General features: G+C 38.0%; 1 protein-coding gene across 3 annotated transcripts in view; it reads left to right on the forward strand.

Annotated features, from left to right (window-relative positions):
- trappc12 (trafficking protein particle complex subunit 12) overlaps positions 1–22,238 on the forward strand; it is a 99,338-nt gene that overhangs the window by 5,835 nt on the left and 71,265 nt on the right. For all 3 annotated transcript variants that reach the window (XM_039748838.1, XM_039748836.1, XM_039748837.1), the window contains exons 2-3: positions 6,971–8,179; positions 21,056–21,172. In XM_039748838.1, the coding sequence (XP_039604772.1) occupies positions 6,974–8,179; positions 21,056–21,172 (1,323 nt within the window). In that variant the 5' untranslated portion in view covers positions 6,971–6,973. The remainder of the gene's footprint in view (positions 1–6,970; positions 8,180–21,055; positions 21,173–22,238) is intronic.

Consider the following 22,238-nt stretch of genomic DNA (forward strand, 5'->3'; position numbering starts at 1 on the left):
ACAGGTTTCATTCATCGATTCGCTTCTTACTGCATCAATAAACAGCTCGCCTTCTTCTTTATCTGAGACCTGACACACTGCATGCACGGGTTTTTTTACACTGTCTTCCTTTAGCGGACATTGACTTTTTCCACCGTGTGCTTTGTTTCCACAGTAGCTGGATTTATGAATATGCTTGTATGTATCAGACGCTTCATATTTTTTGCTGCCTTTTCAATTGTGTAATTGTTTTTGTTCAGCTCTTTGGAACTGTTGCTTTTGTCTGTGCACTGCCAGTTCACGTGAGCCGCCGTGTACATGCATCGAAGTTTCCCAGCTGTGCTGGTGCCATGTCGTGCTATGTCCATGGCTGTATTTAATGTTACCTTAGTCCTGGCACTTAAAACTTTCTCTCGCAGTTTCGCTGAGTTTGTGCCAAACACCACCCTGACCATCTCATCTTCCTCTGCATAAGCACAGTCCTTCACCCGTGAATATTTACCCGTGGCAGTTTGCTATTGGATTGCCGCTGACGGACGGCCTTATATGGGCAGGCACTAAATTACAAACGCCAGCGGCAGCCTGTCTATGAACTTAATTTAAAGTGTAGGTTTACATCGTGCTTTGTTTCCGAAGTAGCAGAACTCATGAATATGGTTGTATATGTCACTTGGTCGCTTCTTATTGTTTCGCTGCCTTCTCAATTATATAATGCATGTTTTCTTCAGCGCTTTTGGGTCTTCCTGGTTTTCTATGTACTGCGTGATTACGTGGAAGGCGTGATGATGTCACACGAAACTCCACCCCCACGGGTTTCAAGCTCATCTCCATTACAGTAAATGGAGAAAAACAGCTTCCAGTTATGACCATTACGCGTAGAATTTCGATATGAAACCTGCCCAACTTTTGTAAGGAAGCTGTAAGGAATAACCCTACCAAATTTCAGCCTTCTACCTACACGGGAAGTTGGAGAATTAGTGATGAGTCAGTCAGTCAGTGAGTGAGTCAATGAGGGCTTTGCCGTTTATTAGTATAGAAGAATTGTGATGACTTTTCAAGGCACTGCATATACAGTGGGTACGGAAAGTATTCAGACCCCCTTCAATTTTTCACTCTTTGTTATATTGCAGCCATTTGTTAAAATCATTTAAATTAATGTTTTTCCTCATTAATGTACACGCAGCACCCCATATTGACAGACAAAAAAAAAAGAATTTTTGAAATTGTTGCAGATTTATTAAAAAAGAAAAACTGAAATATCACATGGTTCTAAGTATTCAGACCCTTTGCTCAGTATTTGGTAGAAGCACCCTTTTGAGCTAATACAGCCATGAGTCTTCTTGGGAAAGATGCAACAAGTTTTTCACACCTGAATTGGGGATCCTTGGCCATTCCTCCTTGCAGATCCTCTCCAGTTCTGTCAGGTTGGATGGTAAATGTTGGTGGACAGCCATTTTTAGGTCTCTCCAAAGATGCTCAATTGGGTTTAAGTCAGGGCTCTGGCTGGGCCATTCAAGAACAGTCACAGAGTTGTTTTGAAGCCACTCCTTCATTATTTTAGCTGTGTGCTTAGGGTCATTGTCTTGTTGGAAGGTAAACCTTCGGCCCAGTCTGAGGTCCTTAGCACTCTGGAGAAGGTTTTTGTCCAGGATATCCCTGTACTTGGCCGCATTCATCTTTCCCTCGAATTGCAACCAGTCGTCCTGTCCCTGCAGCTGAAAAACACCCCCACAGCTTGATGCTGCCACCGCCATGCTTCACTGTGGGGACTGTATTGGACAAGTGATGAGCAGTGCCTGGTTGTCTCCACACATACCGCTTAGAATTAAGGCCAAAAAGTTCTATCTTGGTCTCATCATCTTAGAGTCCTTCAGGTGTCTTTTAGCAAACTCCATGCGGTCTGCCATGTGTCTTGCACTGAGGAGAGACTTCCGACAGGCCACTCTGCCATAAAGACCTTACTGGTGGAGGGCTGCAGTGATTGTTGACTTTCTACAACTTTCTCCCATCTCCTGACTGCATCTCTGGAGCTCAGCCAAAGTGATCTTTGGGTTCTCCTTTACCTCTCTCACCAAGGCTCTTCTCCCCCGGTAGCTCAGCTTGGCTGGACTGCTAGCTCTAGGAAGGGTTCTGGTCGCCCAAAACGTCTTCCATTTAAGGATTATGGAGGCCACTGTCTTCTTGGGAACCTTAAGTGCAGCAGAAATTTTTTTGTAACCTTGGCCAGATTTATGCCTTGCCACAATTCTGTCTCTCAGCTCTTCAGGCAGTTTCTTTGACCTCATGATTCTCATTTGCTCTGACATACATTGTGAGCTGTAAGGTCTTATATAGACAGGTGTGTGGCTTTCCTAATCAAGTCCAATCAGTATAATCAAACACAGATGGACTCAAATGAAGGTGATCTCAAGGATGATCAGAAGAAATGGAAAGCACCTGAGTTAAATATATGAGTGTCACAGCAAAGGGTCTGAATACTTAGGACCATGTGATATTTCAGTTTTTCTTTTTTAATAAATCTGCAACAGTTTCAAAAATTATTTTTTTGTCTGTCAATATGGGGTGCTGTGTGTACATTAATGAGGAAAAAAATTAATTTTAATGATTTTAGCAAATGGCTGCAATATAACAAAGAGTGAAAAATTGAAGGGGGTTTGAATACTTTCTGTACCCACTGTATAATGTTTTATCATGGAAAGGTTTCTGAGGATACTTGTACTCAAAACATATACCTTCTTTTACCTGTGTAGATTATTTTTAATGTATACAGTACACCCCCAAAATTTGCAGGGGTAACGTTCATAGAGTACCCGAGAATTGTGAAAAACCACATATTTTGATTGTGGTTTAAAAAAAATGCCTATTTTTATAGTTTAACCCTAAATACTGTATGCCCATAAAACACTTTTAATTTCAAACTCAGCTTAATACATTACCTAAAGAAAAAAAATGTAAAGGTAAACCCATATACTGTACAATACTGTACTGCTATGTCTCCCGTAGTGCTAAAATGTAAAATACCGTTGTTACCGCTATATGTACTGTAATTCATGTAAGCACGTTTTCATTGCCAGAAGCCTTAGACGGTGCAGCTCATTTCAGCTGCATCTTGGGGCTTTAACCCTTAAACTGCCACATACTTGGGGTTTAATGCATCCCTGAACACCAAATACTTTTTTGCTGCCCTTTTTAAGTAAATATCACAATTAAGAACACATTTTTCTTCGTTCAAAGAGCATCACAATTACTGCAACACTGATCAGTTTACTAATGAACTGTAAAAACTATTTTAAAAAACTACTGGAACAATATGTACAAGGTGCAACTGACGCCATGGATAAAATACAGTAAATCACTGAGCCAACTGTGCTTAAACTGCTGCACACAAGCACACAGAGGTAAGCACTGATGCTTGCAGGCTAGTCTAGTGCAGTGGCTCAATTCCAGGGACAGTCAGTCTGCAGGGGTTGGCAGTGGTAATGAGCTGGCTGCTCATCGAATGTACGGCTCTGGCTGATCAGCTCCTGCATGCTCACAAATGGCACTGGGAAACAACTATAGCCGGTTGTGGTGGCTTAAGGGTTAAGAGGAACAAATCGGAAAACACAAAAACACTCAGCTAAATTTGCATTTATAGTATATGCTCCTTTTTGGAGCTGTTTCAACTACCTAGCGAAATACTTTGACTTTCATCCCAATGAAGAGAAAAGTAGCTTTGCTTGTTTACATTATAGAATCACACACATTTTTAATTCATTAATTAATATTTTATTATCCTAGGACTCTGCACAAAGTAGTATGTTTATATATTGGACTTCATCCTGTAATCTTTACAGATTCAAAAGTCACCAGGCCAATGTATTTATAAATGCTAATGCAAAGTGAATGTACTATACATTGAATATCAAATTATTATAATTAGTAAGCTCATTTCATTTGCTAAACAAAAAATTAAGCTCAAAATTAACATTAAATAGCCAGCAATATAGTTTACCCTATTACTGATACATGAGCATGGCATTATACACATGGATAAACTACGAGGACTGCTGTTTTTACAGAGCACATGAAGTGGAATGATTAAAGTTAGGGCTGATGTGAAGTTGCAAAAAATAGACGGCACAAAAGATGGTATGTGAGACTTTTAAAATGTATCGTGTCATTACGATAGGGAATATGCGACGCTTGAATATAAAAGCACCACGAATGCATCTGTATGTTGGCGTTTTGCTTCACTACTTTGAACCATTCATCCCGTAGGATCTGCATAGAGGTTTTCTGTCACATGTTCCCGAATGTAATGACACGATACATTTTAAAAGTCTCACATACCATCTTTTGTGTCGTCTTTTTTATTTTTTTATTTTTGCAACTTAACAACAGCAACATATTGTATAGTGTTATATTTGAGCCACTGAGAAAAAAAATAAAGGACACGGTGAAAACGTGTATTTTGTGATTAAAGTGGAAATTTCAACTTTAATCTCGAAATGTCCACTTTAACCTCGTAGGTTTACTTTATCATTAAAGCAGACCATTGTAAACATCATCCCAGTTTTTAATCGCTACGAGCTTCTTGGACCTGATAGCAGCAGAAAGCAGCAATAGATCGCCACACAGAACAAATTAAATGTATGATATTCCAACTCTCTGCACATTTAGAATCTTTAGATTTATACTTGATATCACATTTTTATGATGAAATGCATTGAAGTGTGTATGTTACATTTTACATATAATTTCGTTTAAATAATGAATACTGTTAATTGCACACATGGGGGAATAATTACACACAAGGGGGTGTCACGGTGGTGGAGCGATAGCACTGCTGTCTCGCAGGGAGTTATGTTGCTGGTATTTCCTGCTTGTATTCCGCACTGTGCTCTGGTTTCCTTCCAAAGATATGCAGATTTGGGGATTTGGTGCCGCTAAAATGACACTAGTGTATGTGTGTGCTTCTATTCACCTTGTGATGAGCGGAGGCCTCGTCAAGGGACTGTTTCTCACTCGTGCCCAATGCTTGCTGGAATGGACACATCCCTGGATTGATGGATTTAATCAATAAACATCCTTTTCAGAGATATTGCGGTAAGGTGTCATCAGAATTTAACAGGTGTTCTAGGCAATTCACAACACAGAGAAGCCGAACATGTTCTCACCGTGATAATATCTCGCACTGCCACCTGGTGCATTCCTCCAGATTTACATAAAGTACGCGTGCAAGTATGAACACTACAACGTTTGAGTAGCAGGAGCGTCTGCTGCAGCATGCGTCACGTCGCGTGAAGTATAACTCCGGCCTAAAGATCCACAAACGTCTCAGTGCTGATGTAATGTGAATTATAGGTTGGTGGTGTTATTTGACCACTGACAATGTATGAGTATTTTTTGGACGCAAGTTAAGTAGGTGATAGTGTATTTTGCAATACCTTAAATCACTGCAGCTGTGATCTCTTTCCACCTGCTATGTATCTGCTCACACATAATGTAGCTTAACAACCACCATTTTACAAAGCTTGTATAGCAGATATCTGTTTTTCCATGGAAAAGCAGGATGGCATATTATAGGTGCCACATGTGCCTAGGTTGCCTCTTCATTTGCAGCAATGTGTTTTATCTTTAAATGTTGTTTTTACTGGGTAAAACCAATCTATTTGCAAATAGCAGAGCTAACATTACCTTATCCCAACTACTCTTCTGATCCTTGCTGTGTTTTTTTTCTCGCGTTCATCACCACCAGGCAACATGGGCAGAGTCAAAACAGACATGCTTAGAAAGAACGTTGGAGATTTTGCGAACATTAACATTATTTAATGTTCAAAAGAAGTTTTGGAGAAATAAAAAAAAAATTAGTGTACAACACAATATTCTGTTTTGGTTTTTCTTAACTATCAGACTGAATCGAAAATTCAATGTTTTTTCTCTGTGTCTTTAGGTTTTCCTCTTGTATTCCTAGAGACATGCAGATTAAACTAATCTGTAATTTCAAATTGAGCACTGTTTTAGTGTGTGTGCTGGTGTGTGCATGAGTGCAGTGGACTGGTGCCGTATCTGGGGTCATTTGCTGGCCTGCACCTTCTACTTCCAGAGCAGGTTTTGGCTTCCAATGATCTGGATTATATTAAAAGTGTTTCAGAAAAGTGTTATTTAAATCAAAAAGTACATTTGGTAATGACTTTAATAAGGCAAACAATTGTTTTTGTTCACTGAGATAAATTCATTAGTCTTCTGAAATGAAAGTCATTTTGTTTTAGTAAGCATTTTTGCATCCTCAATAAAACATTTTGTCCAGTGTCATATCTTACAAAAAATGTTGTTTATAAGATCTTAAATTGTTAAAAAGGACTCATTCCAGGAAATCAAAATATTTCCTCACTAAATAAGACACTTTCTCTATCCTTGTCCAACTTGAAATCTGTCATCATAAAGCTAATACAAATCTAGGTCTTTGGTTAAAAAAATATTTTAGATCATTGCACTGCTGCAGCAACTATCTTTGAGACACACACTTAGCTGTTATTGCTGATTCTGCAAGATGAAAAATTTGGGAAGTGTAAATGTTAATCCTTTGTGGTTTGATTTACTGAGATTGTCTTATCACAGGGGATATTGTAGTGAATCCTATTTTATTAAAAGTGCTGTAGCAAGCAGGTTAAAAAATATCAAAATTACCTTATTAATTTTAGTTTACATTTTTGAGATGGTTGCCATGCATTTTGGCTTTTTTATATTTACAGTATTACAGTAATATTATACAGTAAATGATTTTAAACTGATCACCATCCACAGAGTTAAGAAAACAAATACTTCATCTTAAACTTATAATGTATTTTTAACCTATTTTATTTTTTGTTCCTCCATGGCTATTTTACCATATAACATTGATTATTTATGTTATTGTAATAGCTCAGTGTTATTTGTCACTTGGATGATGATTTTAAGATATAAGGTATATTTGCTTATTTCAGTCTTTCTAATTTTTCTTTTTAAGGAAATGGACAATAACAATATTGAAACCCAAGAGCCAAATTTGTCCCTTGACATGTCTGAAAATGTCAATAGCATGAAAAATACTGACATTTCATCCGAAGAACAATTGCTGGAACCTCCAGAAATACTTTTTCAGGATGAAAGCATTGACCTTGGTGGAGAGAACTTTACAACGCCTCAAGAACAACCTATTTTAGATAATATTTTATATAAATTAAGTGATCAGATGATGGAAAGTGTTATTATATCTGATTCACCAAATAACAGTGAAGATGATGCTGGTCAGTTGGAAGGCCTTCATGATGTGTTGGAACAGTGTGAGGCAGGTGAAGAGTCCCTCTTAAAATTATCAACAGAAACTAAAGAAAATAATGAGAGTATTAATGACACATCTGATCTTGAAAATCCAGAGAAATCGCAAAAAGATTTTCAGAGTGTTTCCACAGTGAATGAAGACATGAATTGCAAGGATAGTTCAAAAGAAGATGAAAGCTCTAGCCAGCTTGCAGTGGCAGACAGCATTTTAAGTAACAGTACAAATCAGAAGATAGAGGAACCCACAAGTAAAAATTCAGCTAAAGAGGAAGCAATACCTGTGTGTACCATTTTTAGTCAGGTAAATAATTTGCCTAAAATACAAGGGCAATCTTTAAAACCAGATGGCTTTGAACCAGCAATAGTTAAATCTCCTAGTTTTGGAAGTAGTTTTGAAACTCCAAACAAACTCTTGCCATTAATGTGTCAACCAAGTCCTAGCCTCAGTAAATTTTTTGCAGATAATTGTCAATCAAACCCTGCATCAGACTTCTTTGATTCATTTACAACATCATCATCATTTATATCAGTCAGTAACCCTAATGCGAACCAGTCAAATTCATCGGTACCCGAAGGTCTTTCATCAGTTTCATCCTCAGTTTTATCCACACCTCAGGAATCTGCTACCCCAGCATTCTACTTTGGTGAATCTTCGAGCCAACCAACACCATCCAATGTTACTCCAACCTTTTCCCAGTTGCAGGCTGCTTTTACAGGCACTGATGATCCATTTGCAACAGCCCTAAATATGAGTGAAGTAGACAGAAGGTATGATGCTTGGCTTCCTTCAGAAGAAACAAGGAAGACATTAATATCAATTGCTACTCTTCAGTACAACTCGGTACTCAATAAGGAAAAACTGACCATGCCAGGTTTGAAGTTTGATAACCTTCAGGTAAATATTTGCTCATATTTATAAAATTTGCAATATAGAATGCTATCATTAAATAACAAGTCAACACTAATATCTATATTTTGGAAAAATTTTTAACAGTGTTAATGTTCCATTAAATTAAGTAGTTACCACCTGAGAAGTGAAGTTTTTATTTTTGGTTTAAGTTGTGAATTGTGGAAATGTCCTTGGAGCATGTTGTTGAAGCTGTATTGGATGTGTGAGAAAAGGGGTCAGAACTTCCCTGATAAGTAACTGAACTCCTCTTATTGTTCAACCTTCCATTTATGTTAAAATCAAATGTTTGGAGATGAATGACTCTGAAACTGAGTAATTGGTGTCCAAGTAATAACGATAAAATATAATAATTCTGAGGTCCAAACATTACAGTGAACAGATGAGATAATAGGACAGCTTAGCTTTCAGGTAAATAAATGGGCTTGATTGACTGAATGGTCTCTTCTCGTTTGCCAGATTTCTTTATTTTTAGGGTGTTTCATCTCATTTAGTCATAAATTTGAATACCTTCAGTGGTAGGTTATTTTTTATAGTTTAAGCAAGATTTATTAGTCTTGTGCTTTAAATGGGTTTAATGGCTGCTTTCTTATAGATTAAGATTTTTTTACTTTCTTTGGACAACTTTTGTCAACGGTAGTTGATGTGAGTGTATTCCACAACATATGTTTATCATTTAAATTAATTTTACTTGTTCATTACAAAATGGTAAAACTTTATATGCTCAGCTATTCATTGAAAATGGCAACAGTTAATAACAATATATGACATTTAAATTACACAGTACACATTACTACGGTTTAAAATTACAAATCAAAAAATTTGGACGTGATTTTAAAGTGCACATTGCAGACTTTAATTTTGGCCACACCATGTAGAAATTACAACATTTTCTATACATGGGATCCCCATTTCAGGACAACAGTGTTTAGGATATAGCAATGGTAGGATTATTAAAGCAGACATATTTAATTATTTGTTGTATATTCCTTGCATGAAGAGATGTCTGCTTCAAGTCTGTGATTCATAGACATCCCCAGATTCTGAGTGTTTTTTTTTTTGATGATGCTCTGCCAAGCCTCTAATGCAACCATCTTCGGCTCTTGCTTGTTTTGGGAGGTTCTACCCCTAAGTTTTCTCTTCAGCATGTTTAAATCAGGTGACTGGCTTGACCATTCAAAGGTTTGAATTTTTTAGCTTTGAAAAACTCCAGTGTTGCCTTAGCAGTATGTTAGATATCATTATCTTGTAGGAAAAAGTGTGGTGTAATGAGATTGGAAACATTTACTGGAACTTGAGCATTAAGATGTTTCTATGCACCTCAGAATTCATTGTGCAACTGCCATCAGCAGTTCTATCATCAATGTGGATAACACCCCTACTACTTTGTTTAACAGATGAGGTGGTATGCTTTGGATCTTGAGCAGTTCATCTTTGTCTCATTTTTCCATAAGACATTGGATGCATTAACTTGGATTGTTTGTAAAAATTGGCATCTCTGTTACGAGTGGGTTTTATAGATGTAAAAATGCAGTTTATAACTTTATTGTTACTTTAGTTCTATACAAAGATTTGAATGATTTAATTGATATTTAAGTTAATATGCTGAATTTTAGTTTTGTTATTCTGATCTTGTATCATTTTGTGGAAAATGCTGAAAACACTGAACCTTTGAATCAATAAGCAGATTCAGAATTGGATGATGTGTCTATCAGAAAAATCAGATTTGGTTCAAATCTGTTCACGTGTAGCTATTCATTATTTCTCTGTATGGTATTCCGTTCATCATACCAGTAGCACTGACAATATTGCCAGGTGCTACTGCTTTGAAACAGCTCCATAACATAATGCTTATGTTCTCATACTTTAAAGTTAGGTGTGGTGTGACCTTGTTGGTGTACAGTGTTTGGCTTCTGCTACTTAATCCACTAGCATTCAGTCTAAACAAAGTATTTTAGTCTCATCGAGCCACAGTCACAACTAGTTTTGTGTTTGCTTCACTAACTTGTGCCTTGTTTGTTTAACTGCAGATGAATAGCAAATAGTTCTCCTCATCATAATGTTATTGTTGAGTTCTTTTTTACTTGTTACAGAAGAACTATAATGAGAGAGATTTTCAGTACTTTTTGAGTTGTTTCTGTGCCATTTCCCAGACTGTGCTTCACACTTGTTTCCTCACTTGCTTTGAATAATCTTTTGTCTTCATTATGAATTTATGTGTGTTTTTTTAGACTAATACTGTTGAACCCGATTTATTGGATTTTTCATTACTGATTAAAAAAAATCACTTTATTTCCTTCTCAAGGTAGTACACATCAACAGATTTGGCAATCTATTTAAAATGGTATCTCAACAGCTATAGGGTTGTGTTTGCAAAGGAGATGGCTCTTTTTAATTAAGTTATTTCAGGGCTTAATTTTCTGCATATTGTTTTAAATATTATAATTTTTTATTTGATTTTATATGGTGTGTAAATGCTAATTTAATCATTTTCAAATTGAAACTTTTTTTAAGATGTGCCGTTGTTTTTGGCTTGCCATCTGCGTCTGTGTTCGTTTTGGTCTTGCTTGTTTTTGATTACCGTGTTTTATGTCTCTTTTTATATCCACAATGTCTTTTCTGTGCTGGTCTATGATCCTCCTAATCTGTTATAAACATAAGATTGGCAGTTGACAAAACCTTTACTTGCAATCACACAGAGTGATGCCCTCCACCTTTTCTACCAGGTATACCAGCGTACCTGTGCTGTAAGCCCTGCCTAAAGCCCCGAAGAATGTGACACAAGGACTAGACTTTTATTTTTGTGACTGAAACTCAGCTTACTTTTTCACTGAATTAGTCCACTCCCCCAAGTGTAAGATTTTAGTTTTCCAAGGGTCTGCTGGTTGGGGGGATGGATTAACAACAATATTTAAAAATCATACTATTACCAATTGAAATCTGACAGTTTCTCCAACAGTCCTATGCTATGGGCAATGGTAAATCAGCCTTTCAAATTTAACAAGGATTTTATATGCGAGTTCTCTGAATTTCTGGCAGGAATTACACTGAATTATGACAGACTTTTAATTCTGCACAAATTTAATATTCATATGTGCTGTCTGAGTAAACCTCTGGTTAAAGACTTTTTAAACTGCACTGATTGTTTTAATCTTGGTCAGTCTGTGAGAGACCCAACACATGAGCATAGATATATATTAGACCTTATCTGTCTGTAGCAATGAAATTTGTGGTGCTTTTATTACATGCTTGTTATAACTAAGGCTTCCTTACCTTGCCAAACAGTCAACATTTGCAGTGAGCCTCACTCTCGCACAATACAATACAATACAATACAATACAGTTTATTTTTTTATAGCCCAAAATCACACAGGAAGTATCGCAATGGGCTTTGACAGGCCCTGCCTCTTGACAGCCCCCCAGCCTTGACTCTCTGAGAAACTCCCAAAAAAAACCGTGTAGGGAAAAATGGAAGAAACCTTGGGAAAGGCAGTTCAAAGAGAGACCCCTTTCCAGGTAGGTTGGGCGTGCAGTGGGTGTCAAAAGAAGAGGGTCAATACAGTACAATACACAGAACAGAACAAATCCTCAATACAGCATAAAAATAAAAATTTTAGAAGTACGGAGCAGAATTTAACAGTAGATGATATCACATAATAAGATTTGATATTTTAGAGTCCTGGAGACCTCATCCATCAAGCTGCCTCCCCCATTTGGCCATTCCACAGCTGAAAACGCGCTGGGCCAGCCAATCTGATGAAAGGACCCCACTTTCCCATGATTCCTGCAATCCTCCATCAGGGATGACTTTACCATAGGCAGGCAAACAATATGGCAGGTGGGCCGTGGCACCAATTGCCACATTTGAGTACCGAGAACAGAAACAGAATAGGTGAGGGTTAGTATTCAATTATAACTATCATTTTACTTATGTTTTAGTTTGTGGAGGACTGCCGGCTTCTCATGCCGGTCCTCACCCCCAGGCCGCCAGGAGGAGCCCTCCCGACAGCAGGATAGATAGATAGATACTTTATTAGTGCCCCGAGGTCCAGCAGGAGTCGCTGTAGGGGGGCTTATAGGCTCTTTTGTGCCTTATGACCCAGGGGTACGTTTCGGTCATGTGATGGGAAGGAACGACGTGCTCCCGGGCTGAAGTAAAAGACTGATTGCCCTGACCCGGAAGGAATAAGGAACTGTGGACTGCTGGGACAGGAACACCTCCGGGTCAGGGTCTATAAAAAGACGATGCCTCAGTCCAGACACTGAGCTGAGCTGGGAGGTAGAGGAGCAAGTGTCTGTGTGAGGAGGAGAGAAAATTATAGTGTTGTGTTGGATTTGGTTTACTTTATGAATAGTGTGGAGGGTGCTTGGTGCACTGTAAAATATAATAAAGAGTCTTGGACTTTTATCCGGTGTCTGAAGTTGTACCTGAGGGTTCAAGGGAGCACTAGCGCCCCCTACTGCCACAAGTGCTAATGACGAACAACAGAGATGCAGTATGTACAGTTAATCGGCAGCTCTAGTCAGGATATGCTAAATTGAAGTAGTGAGTCTTCAGCCGGGATTTAAAGGCTGAGACCGAAGGGGCATCTCTTATGGAAGCAGGAAGACCATTCCACAGTTTAGGGGCCCTATAACTAAAAGCTCGACCTCCCACTGTAATTTTATTAATCCTTGGAATCCTAAGCAGACCAGCATCTTGAGATCTTAATGTGCGTTCAGGTTTGTAAGTCATGATAAATTCGGACAAGTAAGTCGGACCTTGGCCATTTAATGCTTTACAGTATATGTTAAACGAGGATTTTGAAATCTGCCCTAAACTTAACTGGGAGCCAGTGTAAGATTTAAGAACTGGAGTTATGTGTTCATATTTTCTTGTTCTTGTAATAATTCTTGCAGCATTTTGGATTAACTGGAGGCTGTATAGAGAACAGTTTGAACAGCCAGTGAACACCGCATTGCAGTAGTCAATCCTACTAGAGATAAATGCATGAATTAATTTCTCACAATCCTGTTTATTTAGAAAGCGCCTTAATTTCCTACCATTTTTAAGATGGAAGAAACATGTTTTGGACAACTTTGTAATATGTGCTTTAAATGACATGCTAGAATCAAAGATAACTCCTAGATTGCGGGCTGATTCAGTAAAATTAATTGGGATTCCAACTGAGTTAAATGATGACAAAATATTGCTGTGATCAGCGTCATTCCCTCCAACAATTAACATCTCTGTTTTATCTGTATTTAAAGACAAGTAGTTCTCATTCATCCATTCCTTTAATTCACTAACACAACTAATTAAAGACAACATCGGAGAAACTTCATTTGATTTAAATGAAAGGTATAACTGGGTGTCATCTGCATACGAGTGAAAATTAACATTATGTTTCCTAATGAGAGATCCCAGTGGAAGCATGTAAAGTGAAAACAGTAAAGGTCCCAGTACTGAGCCCTGGGACACCATATTGAACTTCTGTGTATAATGATGGAGTACTGTCAGCACATTTCTGTACATACTGGAATCGATTTGATAAATAAGAACTGAACCAAGCGAGCACGGGCCTGTAAGCCCAACATCGCTTTCTAGCCTGTGCAGTAAAATAGAATGGTCAATGGTGTCAAATGCTGCACTTAAGTCCAACAACATAATTACAGTGGAGTTTCCTTCATCAGAGGATATCAGAATGTCATTTACAACCCGTGTTAGTGCCGTTTCTGTACTATGACCAGTGCGAAAGCCAGACTGGAATTTCTCAAATAAATTGTAATGCTAAGGTGTGACTGAAGCTGACTGGCGACTACTTTTCTAGTATTTTAGAGAGAAATGGTAAATTTGAAATAGGCCTATAGTTATTTAGTATGTGTGGGTCTAGGTCTGACTTTTTAAGTAAAGGTTTAATGACTGACACTTTTAGTGCATCAGGTACTGTGCCATGCAATAATGAACTATTGATAATGTTTAGAATAGGGCTGCAAGAACATCCATTGCACTTTTACTAGTTTTGTTGGCACTGGATCTAGGGAACAAGTAGTGGGCTTCATTTTAGTAATTAAAGTTAAGACTTCCTGCTCAGTTACAGGATTAAAATTATTAAAGTGCTGAATGCAATGTGAGACAGGGTCTGCTAAGCTAGTATTTGGTTTGTACTGTGATGCAGAGATCTGGGATCTTATATTTTTAATTTTCTCATTGAAGAAGTTCATAAAGTCTGTACTGCTAATATCTGTTGGTATTTTGCACTGTTGATCTGAATTCCCATTTGTTAATTTAGCCACTGCTCTAAAAGTACCCTAGGATTTTTATTATTGCTATCTATTAATGTAGAATAGTATTCTGAGCGAGCTTTAAAGAGGGCTTTTTATATTTATTAACACTCTCTGTCCATGCAATTTGAAAGACATGTAGCTTTGTTGTTCTCCATCTGCTCCAGTTTTCACACTCTAATTTAAGAGCTAGTGTTTTCATTAAACCAGGGAGAGTTTCTATGTGCTTTGATCACTTTTGTTTTAGGGGAGCCACTGTGTCCAGAGCATCTCTCAAGGTCACATTATAATGTGATGTTAGCTGATCTAAATTGTTTTCCACGTTTACATTTGATGTTAACTGATCTAAATGGTTTTCCACAATTACACTCGACTTACTCAAGGTATCTATAAATTTTGAAGCAGAATTACAATCTAGATGTCGCACTGTCTTTGTTTTAATCTGTGAGTGCTGGCATGGGCAGAACTAAATCAAATGTAATTAAGAAGTGATCGGAAATAACTACATTTAATGGAAATTTTGAATTTCAACTTTGTAAGTTATAATTAAATCTAATGTGGTTATGATTATGAGTTGGACCTTTGACAATCTGACAAAATCCTACTGAATTTAACAAATAAGTAAAACATTTGCTAAAAGTGTCAGTTTCCACATCAATGTGTACATTAAAATCCCCATCAGAACTACGTGATCATAATTTATAGCCAAATCAGACAGAAGGTTGCTAAATTCAGTCATGAACAATGAATATGGCCCTGGTGGTCTGTAGACTAGCACTATAATTGTGTTGGAATCTGTTTTAATATTTAAAATGAATGCCTCAAAGGATGTAAAGTTGCCTAAATTTTTAGGAGTGATTTGCATTTTGTTACAATGAATTATTCCAAGGCCGCCTCCTCGACCAGAATCTCTAGACTTATGAAGGAACAGTATCCATCTGGTGACGCCTCAGCTAGGGAACAGTGTCACATTTACTAAGCCAGGTTTCAGTAAGAAGACACAGATCAGATTTTGTACTTAATATAATATCATTTACCAAAACAGCTTTAGTGCCAAGAGAGCGAATGTTCAATAAACAGCATTTAAAACTGCATGGTTCTTTCTGAACTGGTGATATATTTTTTGTTTTAATTTGAAGTAAATTTCTATTACAGATGCCCCTGGTGGAGTGTCTGGTTTTATCCCTTGGTCTAATTATACACCTTATTTTTGGTTATCAATTAATTTATGGTTTGTATCAAGACTAAATTTACTGGATGCCCCACAACAGGGATTATGGGTAACAGCTTCAGGAAAATAACAGGTGGGATAAACAACAGCCTGTGATTTAAGATCAAATGACTGCGGCCTGGATGGTGCTCTAATCAGTCAGCCAGGCAGTTTTGCTGCCATATTTAGTGATAATACATAAGATCCCCTCCAGTTAGGATGACCATCTCTTCTGAAAAATCCAGGCCTTTCCTAAAAATCATCCCAGTTGTTCACAAATGCTATACTTTTATTTGCACACCAGGTTTCTAGCCAGCAGTGAAGGAAATGCAATCTGCTATAAATCACATCCCCTCTATGTAATCTTGGTAATAAACCCCCATCACTACTCGCAAATTCTCCATGTTTTTTATGGATGCTTTGCATTTCCCCTCACCTCAGCTGAGCACTGATGGTCTAGTCACTTTGTTTAATAATACTTGCTTTAACATTTTTTTTAACTGTTTAAGGTCAAACTCTTAAAACCTAAACCTGAACCATAGTTAAATGATGCCACTTGTACCCTGAGGCGGACATGTAGGTGAGCAGAGCGTAAATGGAAAAAAGACAGGCTTTATCTGTCCATTAAGGACAGTTTACCTAATTATCAGAAAGCTGTAAAATCTGCTAAGATAAGTATTTTTCAGATATTATTTCAAATAATAATAATTTTTCAAATGTTGCCCTTTGTCACCGATTTTGTTCATAACTTTTATGGACAGAATTTCTAGGCGCAGCCAGGGTGTTGAGGGTGTCCGGTTTAGTGGACTCAGGATTGGGTCACTGCTTTTGGCAGATGATGTTGTCCCATTTGCTTCATCAGGCCGTGATCTTCAGCTCTCTCTGAATCGGTTCGCAGCTGATTGTGAAGCGGCTGGGATGGGAATCGGCACCTCCAAATCCGATACCATGGTTCTCAGCCGGATAAGGGTGGGATGCCCTCTCAGGGTTGAGAGAGAGATCCTGTCCCAAGTGGAGGAGTTCAAGTATCTCTGGGTCTTGTTCACAAGTGAGGGAAGAATAGAGCGTGAGATCGACAGGTGGATCGGTGCGGCGTCCGCAGTGATGTGGGCTCTGCATCGGTCTGTCGTGGTGAAAAAGGAGCTGAGCTGTAAGGCAAAGCTCTCAGTTTACAAGTCGATCTACGTTCCTACCCTCACCTATGGTCATGAGCTATGGGTAGTGACTGAAAGAACAAGATCGCGAATACAAGCGGCAGAAATGAGTTTCCTCCACAGGGTGTCTGGGCTTTCCCTTAAAGATAAGTGAGAAGCTCATTAATCCGGGAGGAGCTCAGAGTAGAGCCGCTGCTCCTCCGCATCGAGAGAAGTCAGATGAGGTGGCTCCGGCATCTGATCAGGATGCCTCCTGGACACCTCCTTGGTGAGGTGTTCCGGACATGTCCAACCGGGAGGAGGCCCCAGGGAAGACCCAGGACACGCTGGAGGGACTGTCTTCCGGCTGGCCTGGGAACACCTCGGGATTCTCCCGGAAGAGCTAGAAGAAGTGACCGGGGAGAGGGAAGTCTGGGCCTCTCTGCTCAAGCTGCTGCCCCCACGACCAGACCTCGGATAAGCTGAAGAGGATGGATGGATGGATATTTCAAATAACTGCCATAGACCTAGAGTTTAATTGGACAGTATAAACAGTGTTCTTCACCTGTCTGTTCTTACATGGCCTAGCATGACATCATCAGTCTGCAAAGATTTTCTCCACTTTTTGTTCATAAAATTGCTATCATTAGAACCCATATTATACCCACCTACATGTGCATCTATTTTTCATCAGTTTCATCAGTTTGAGCCTGTATCTTTCCTTTTTTTGACAGATGTAACTAGTCACCTTAAACCCACAACTGGTCCAATAGATATTATTCCCACTAGTCTTCTTAAAGATGTTTTAAAAAAAAAATGCAGACTTTTCAAACTTCAGACACTTGTCCAAGTTGCACTTTCTTCTAAAGTTCTTGAGAAGGTTGTCTTTCTACAGCTGCAAACCTTTTTAAATGAAAATAGCATTTTTTAAGTGTTTCAGTCTGGTTTTAAGACGCACCACAGCACAGAGTCTGCACTTTTCATGGTTCTAAATGATCTCTTATTAATAAGTGACTCTGGTGATACTGCTGTCTTGTTGCTTTTAGATCTAACTGCAGCATTTGATATGGTAGACTAAGGCTATTCAATTATAAATTCATTTGGGCCATATTTTCAAACCTAAGAAATTTAGCTGGGCCAGACATTTTCAACGGCTGGTAAGCAGCAGGTAATGACAAAGTAAACCAACACAAGTGAATGTATTGAAAAAAAATGGTTTATTCATTGTTTATCTTAAATGTGCTCACATCTGACCCAGGCACATCTCAAAGTGCATAAAATTAACAAAACTACATAGTATTAGCCCTAACATGTGTTTCCCTTTTGAAATAAAATAAATGTTTTGGTCATATAGGAGCAAGATACATCGCAAAGTGCATTTAACAGAATAAAAAAGATACATCGATGCTGTCACAGTTATTAGTGCACAAACCCATAACAAGTAATAACAGTAACTAACACACATGAATATGTCTACTACACACTAAGGGAACATAGGTTAGTTTTAAATCACCACATATGTGATTAAGCATGGCTTTGTGACACATTCCACATTATATTAATATTGTGATGTGTCTCGCTACTGCATGGGCTGTTGGGCGTGAAGTATTAGTGGAAAGTGTATCTCCGTAGAGAGAGCTGAGTGACAGGATCAGGGTGACAGGGGAGTAAATGGTAAGAGCAGAAAAGCAGAAGACTGTTTTTTTTTTTGTTTGTTTGTTTTAGAGGTGTCCCTGTGACCTAAATGAGGAATGCTAATAATAATAATAATTCTTTTCATTTATATAGCGCTTTTCTCACTACTCAAAGTGCTTTGCAAATCCCATGCAGGGAGGACACTGGATGTGAACCCATGATCTCCTTTCAGAGAGGTAGCAGTGCTACCACTGCGCCACAGGGAAGTATTTATAGCGTAACACACCAAATAAAAAGTCAGTTGGCATTTTGAGGATTCCCCCGGAGAAGCAGCTCCTGTGTGTCTTATTCAACAGGTCATCACAATATTATAAACTACTGTACTACCAGGACACATAACAACATGCTGTGTTGTGGGCTGAATGTTGCTAGGCTACATGGAGTGTTGCATTTATGGCCAGTACTACTGCAGAAATCTATGTAGGAATTTCTGAAAGCACACAAAATGTGTTTTTCTCTGTGTTTCTGGGCCAATTGGAGGTTGTTTCTAAGCAGCATGTGGCCCGCAGGCCGCCATTTGAATATGTGGGCAGTAGACCATGACAGTCTTATCACCTGTCTTGAGTAGTATGAAGGCATACAAGGAGCTGCTTTGAAATGTTTGAGGTCATACCTCACAGCCAGAAGCTTTTCAGTCAGCCTAGGAAATTTCTCCTCATCCCCAGCCTCTATCACCTATGGGGTCTCTCAAGGATCTATTCTTTAGCCTGTTCTATTTTTCACTGTACATGTTGTCCTTAGGATCCATTTTTAAAAAACACAATATTTCTTTCCATTGCTACACAGATGAAACACAGATATATTTTCCACTGAAACTGGTAAACAAAATTCTCTTAAACATTTATTGGAATGTCTGGAAGACATTAAAACAAGGATGTCACTAAATTTTCTCAATCTAAATGACAAGAAAACAGAGATTGTATGTTTTGGACCTTACAATCTTACTTGTCCTACAGAAATTAATCGTAGTCCTTTAAAAACCTAATGTAAACCCTTTGCAAAAAATCTTGATGTGATTTTTGATAATGCCCTCAAATTTAATAATCAATTGTTAAACCCTGTTTCAATCAGCTCAGGGTATTTGCTAAGGTGAAGTCCTTTCTTTAGGTTCATGATTCTGAAACACTAATTTATGCATTTGTCTCTTCTCGGTTTGACTGTTGTAACTCATTATACATTGAAGTTAATCAGACATCCCCTACTCGTCTTCAGCTAGTCCAGAACGCTTCTGCCAGATTTCTAACAGGCACACGAAAACAGAATCGCATCACACCAGTCTTAGGTTCTTTTCACTGTTTTCCTGTTCACTACAGGATTGAGTTTAAAATTTTACTGTTTGTTTTTAAGTCCCTGAATGGTTTAGCCCCCTTCTCTCTAACTGACCTCTTGCACCCTTTCTCTCCTTCATGATCACTAAGGTCCTCTGACCAGAAGTTATTAGTTGTACCGAGATCTAGACTTGAGCTTAGAGGTGACCATGCTTTTGCAGTAGCTGCTCCTAATCTTTGGAAGAGTCTACCTTTTTATATTAGGTCAGCAACAACTTTGGACACTTAAGTCCCTTTGCCTTAGGTTTTTAAATGTGTATGTGTGTGTTTGTTTTTGGTGTATTTATGTGCTGTATATATATGTACTAGTGTATTTATGGAAACTGTACAGCACTTGGGCTGACTTCTACTGTTTTTAAATTTGTTCTATAAATAAAATTGACTTGACTACTTAAAATGTAAATAATTACTGGGGCTAAATGCAAGTTACTTTATCAGAGAATTGCTAGTACTCATATATGAAGGGACATTAAAAAGCCAGTAACGTATGGGACAGTTTGCATTTGAAAGTAAAGTCAGATGGATGTTCACATGTAGACTTAGAACAACACTTCATGAGTAGGAGCCACAAAACAAATATTTGCCCGTGGTGGTTTTAAAATAGTGAGAACGCTAGCTTAAAAACAACACAGTTGTTGAACAACTTTATGTGATGCATGTGTTAATGATGAATATTTTTATATATTTGAAACATGTAGCCTTTTAAGCAAGTAGAACAGTTTTGAAAGTGGTTCAGCGTCAGTCTGGACCTCATAAGTGATTAGCAAAATGAGGCAGTATTTGTCTGTTCCTAAGGTAAATAAAATGAGAAATATATTGTTTCTGTTATTATTTTCACAGAACAACTAACATCTAAGGTGTGTAGTCTGCACAGAGACACAGTGGTTAGCAGTATCTCTTCACGGAAATAAATACTGGTCTTGAATCCCATGATTGATCTTAAACTTCCCCACTTTTGTACTGGTATTTCTCACACATCTTCAAAGATGTTCATGTTGGAATAGTTGGTAATTCTATGTGGGTCCTGTATGGTCATAAAGTATTTGTGCAAGAGTAGGTGCTGTGATAGACTGATGATCCCAGTTAGGTCCCTACCTTTTGTTTTATTCCACCAAGATATGCTCTGGCCCTAAATGGAATTACATAGCTTTGTGAATTTATGTATTATGATTTGCTAAATATAGCAATTTTTTATGTGGCTAATGTTTGTTTTCTTTTTATTTCTTCTTGTCAGGGTGATGCAGTCCGAGACTTGATGCTTCGATTTTTAGGAGAACAAGCTGCATCTAAAAGACAAGCTTTAACAGCCAATTCAGTAGAACAGTCATTTTTGGGATTAAAACAACTCATTGTGAGTGCATTTCTTTACTTTTATTTGGGTTGGACATTTTATTGAAGTTCTTTTTATTTGGAAGAAAACATTACAAGAGAACACAACTTACAAGTCAGGATAACAGCAAATACAATAATATGTTTTGAAAACAAGTTAGGAAATGTATACATGTCATAATATTTAGGTTCATTCAAGGAATATACAGTCACAGTAGCCCTCAGCAGAGTTCTGTAGGTGGGTCTAGAACCTTCTCTGTCAATTTCAGGGTTGTGGGGGGTCAGAGGCTGTCTCTCAAGGACTGACCAAAAGGCTAAACACAGGTCTGGGCAGGACTATAGCATATCACAGGGACTATTTTCACTCACACATGCATATAAACAGACATACACGTACACACACACACCATAGTTATATATATTTTAAGGGTTACATAGGCCAAAGGCTGTCTTGCTATGATAGGGTAAAAGGCTGAAAACAGGGCTGGAGATGTTTCTGGTCTTTTATAGGGACCCCTTTCACTCACACACACACACGGCGACAGTTTCAGTTGCCAATTAACATAACCAAAAAAATATATATAATTAATTCCTTCTTTCTTTGACCATGTCAGGCCATAATAATTTTGATGAAATGGGACTTGTAAAGCTATACAGTTATAGCAAATACTAGGGAATAACAGAAATTGAAGGCAAAATTAGTTATAAACCTGATTGTGAAGGTGATCAGCAGCAAAGTGTTAAGACTATCACAAGTAGGACACTTCTGCATAATATTTTATTCCTTGAAATGTTATATATTCTGTGTGCTATCATTAAGGAGTTATCCACAACATGATTCTGGCTAGGCTACAGTTGACAAGTCAAAGCTTGCATGTGCTGTGTTTGCTTTGCATCTCTTTGCTTTATCTTGTGGATAGAAAATATATTGAAAAGAGAAGAGAATCAACAGAAATGGAAAATGGTCAGCACCAGTCTTGGTCTGCAACTTATTAATTAGTCAATACTGTATGTATGTATGTATGTATTTGTGTTGAAGCCTGGTGTGATAAATTGTTATCCCACCCTGGAGCTAGATCCTGCCTTGC

This window comes from Polypterus senegalus, chromosome 3 (genome assembly GCF_016835505.1).
Source record: "Polypterus senegalus isolate Bchr_013 chromosome 3, ASM1683550v1, whole genome shotgun sequence".
Classification (NCBI taxonomy): Eukaryota; Metazoa; Chordata; class Cladistia; order Polypteriformes; family Polypteridae; genus Polypterus; species Polypterus senegalus.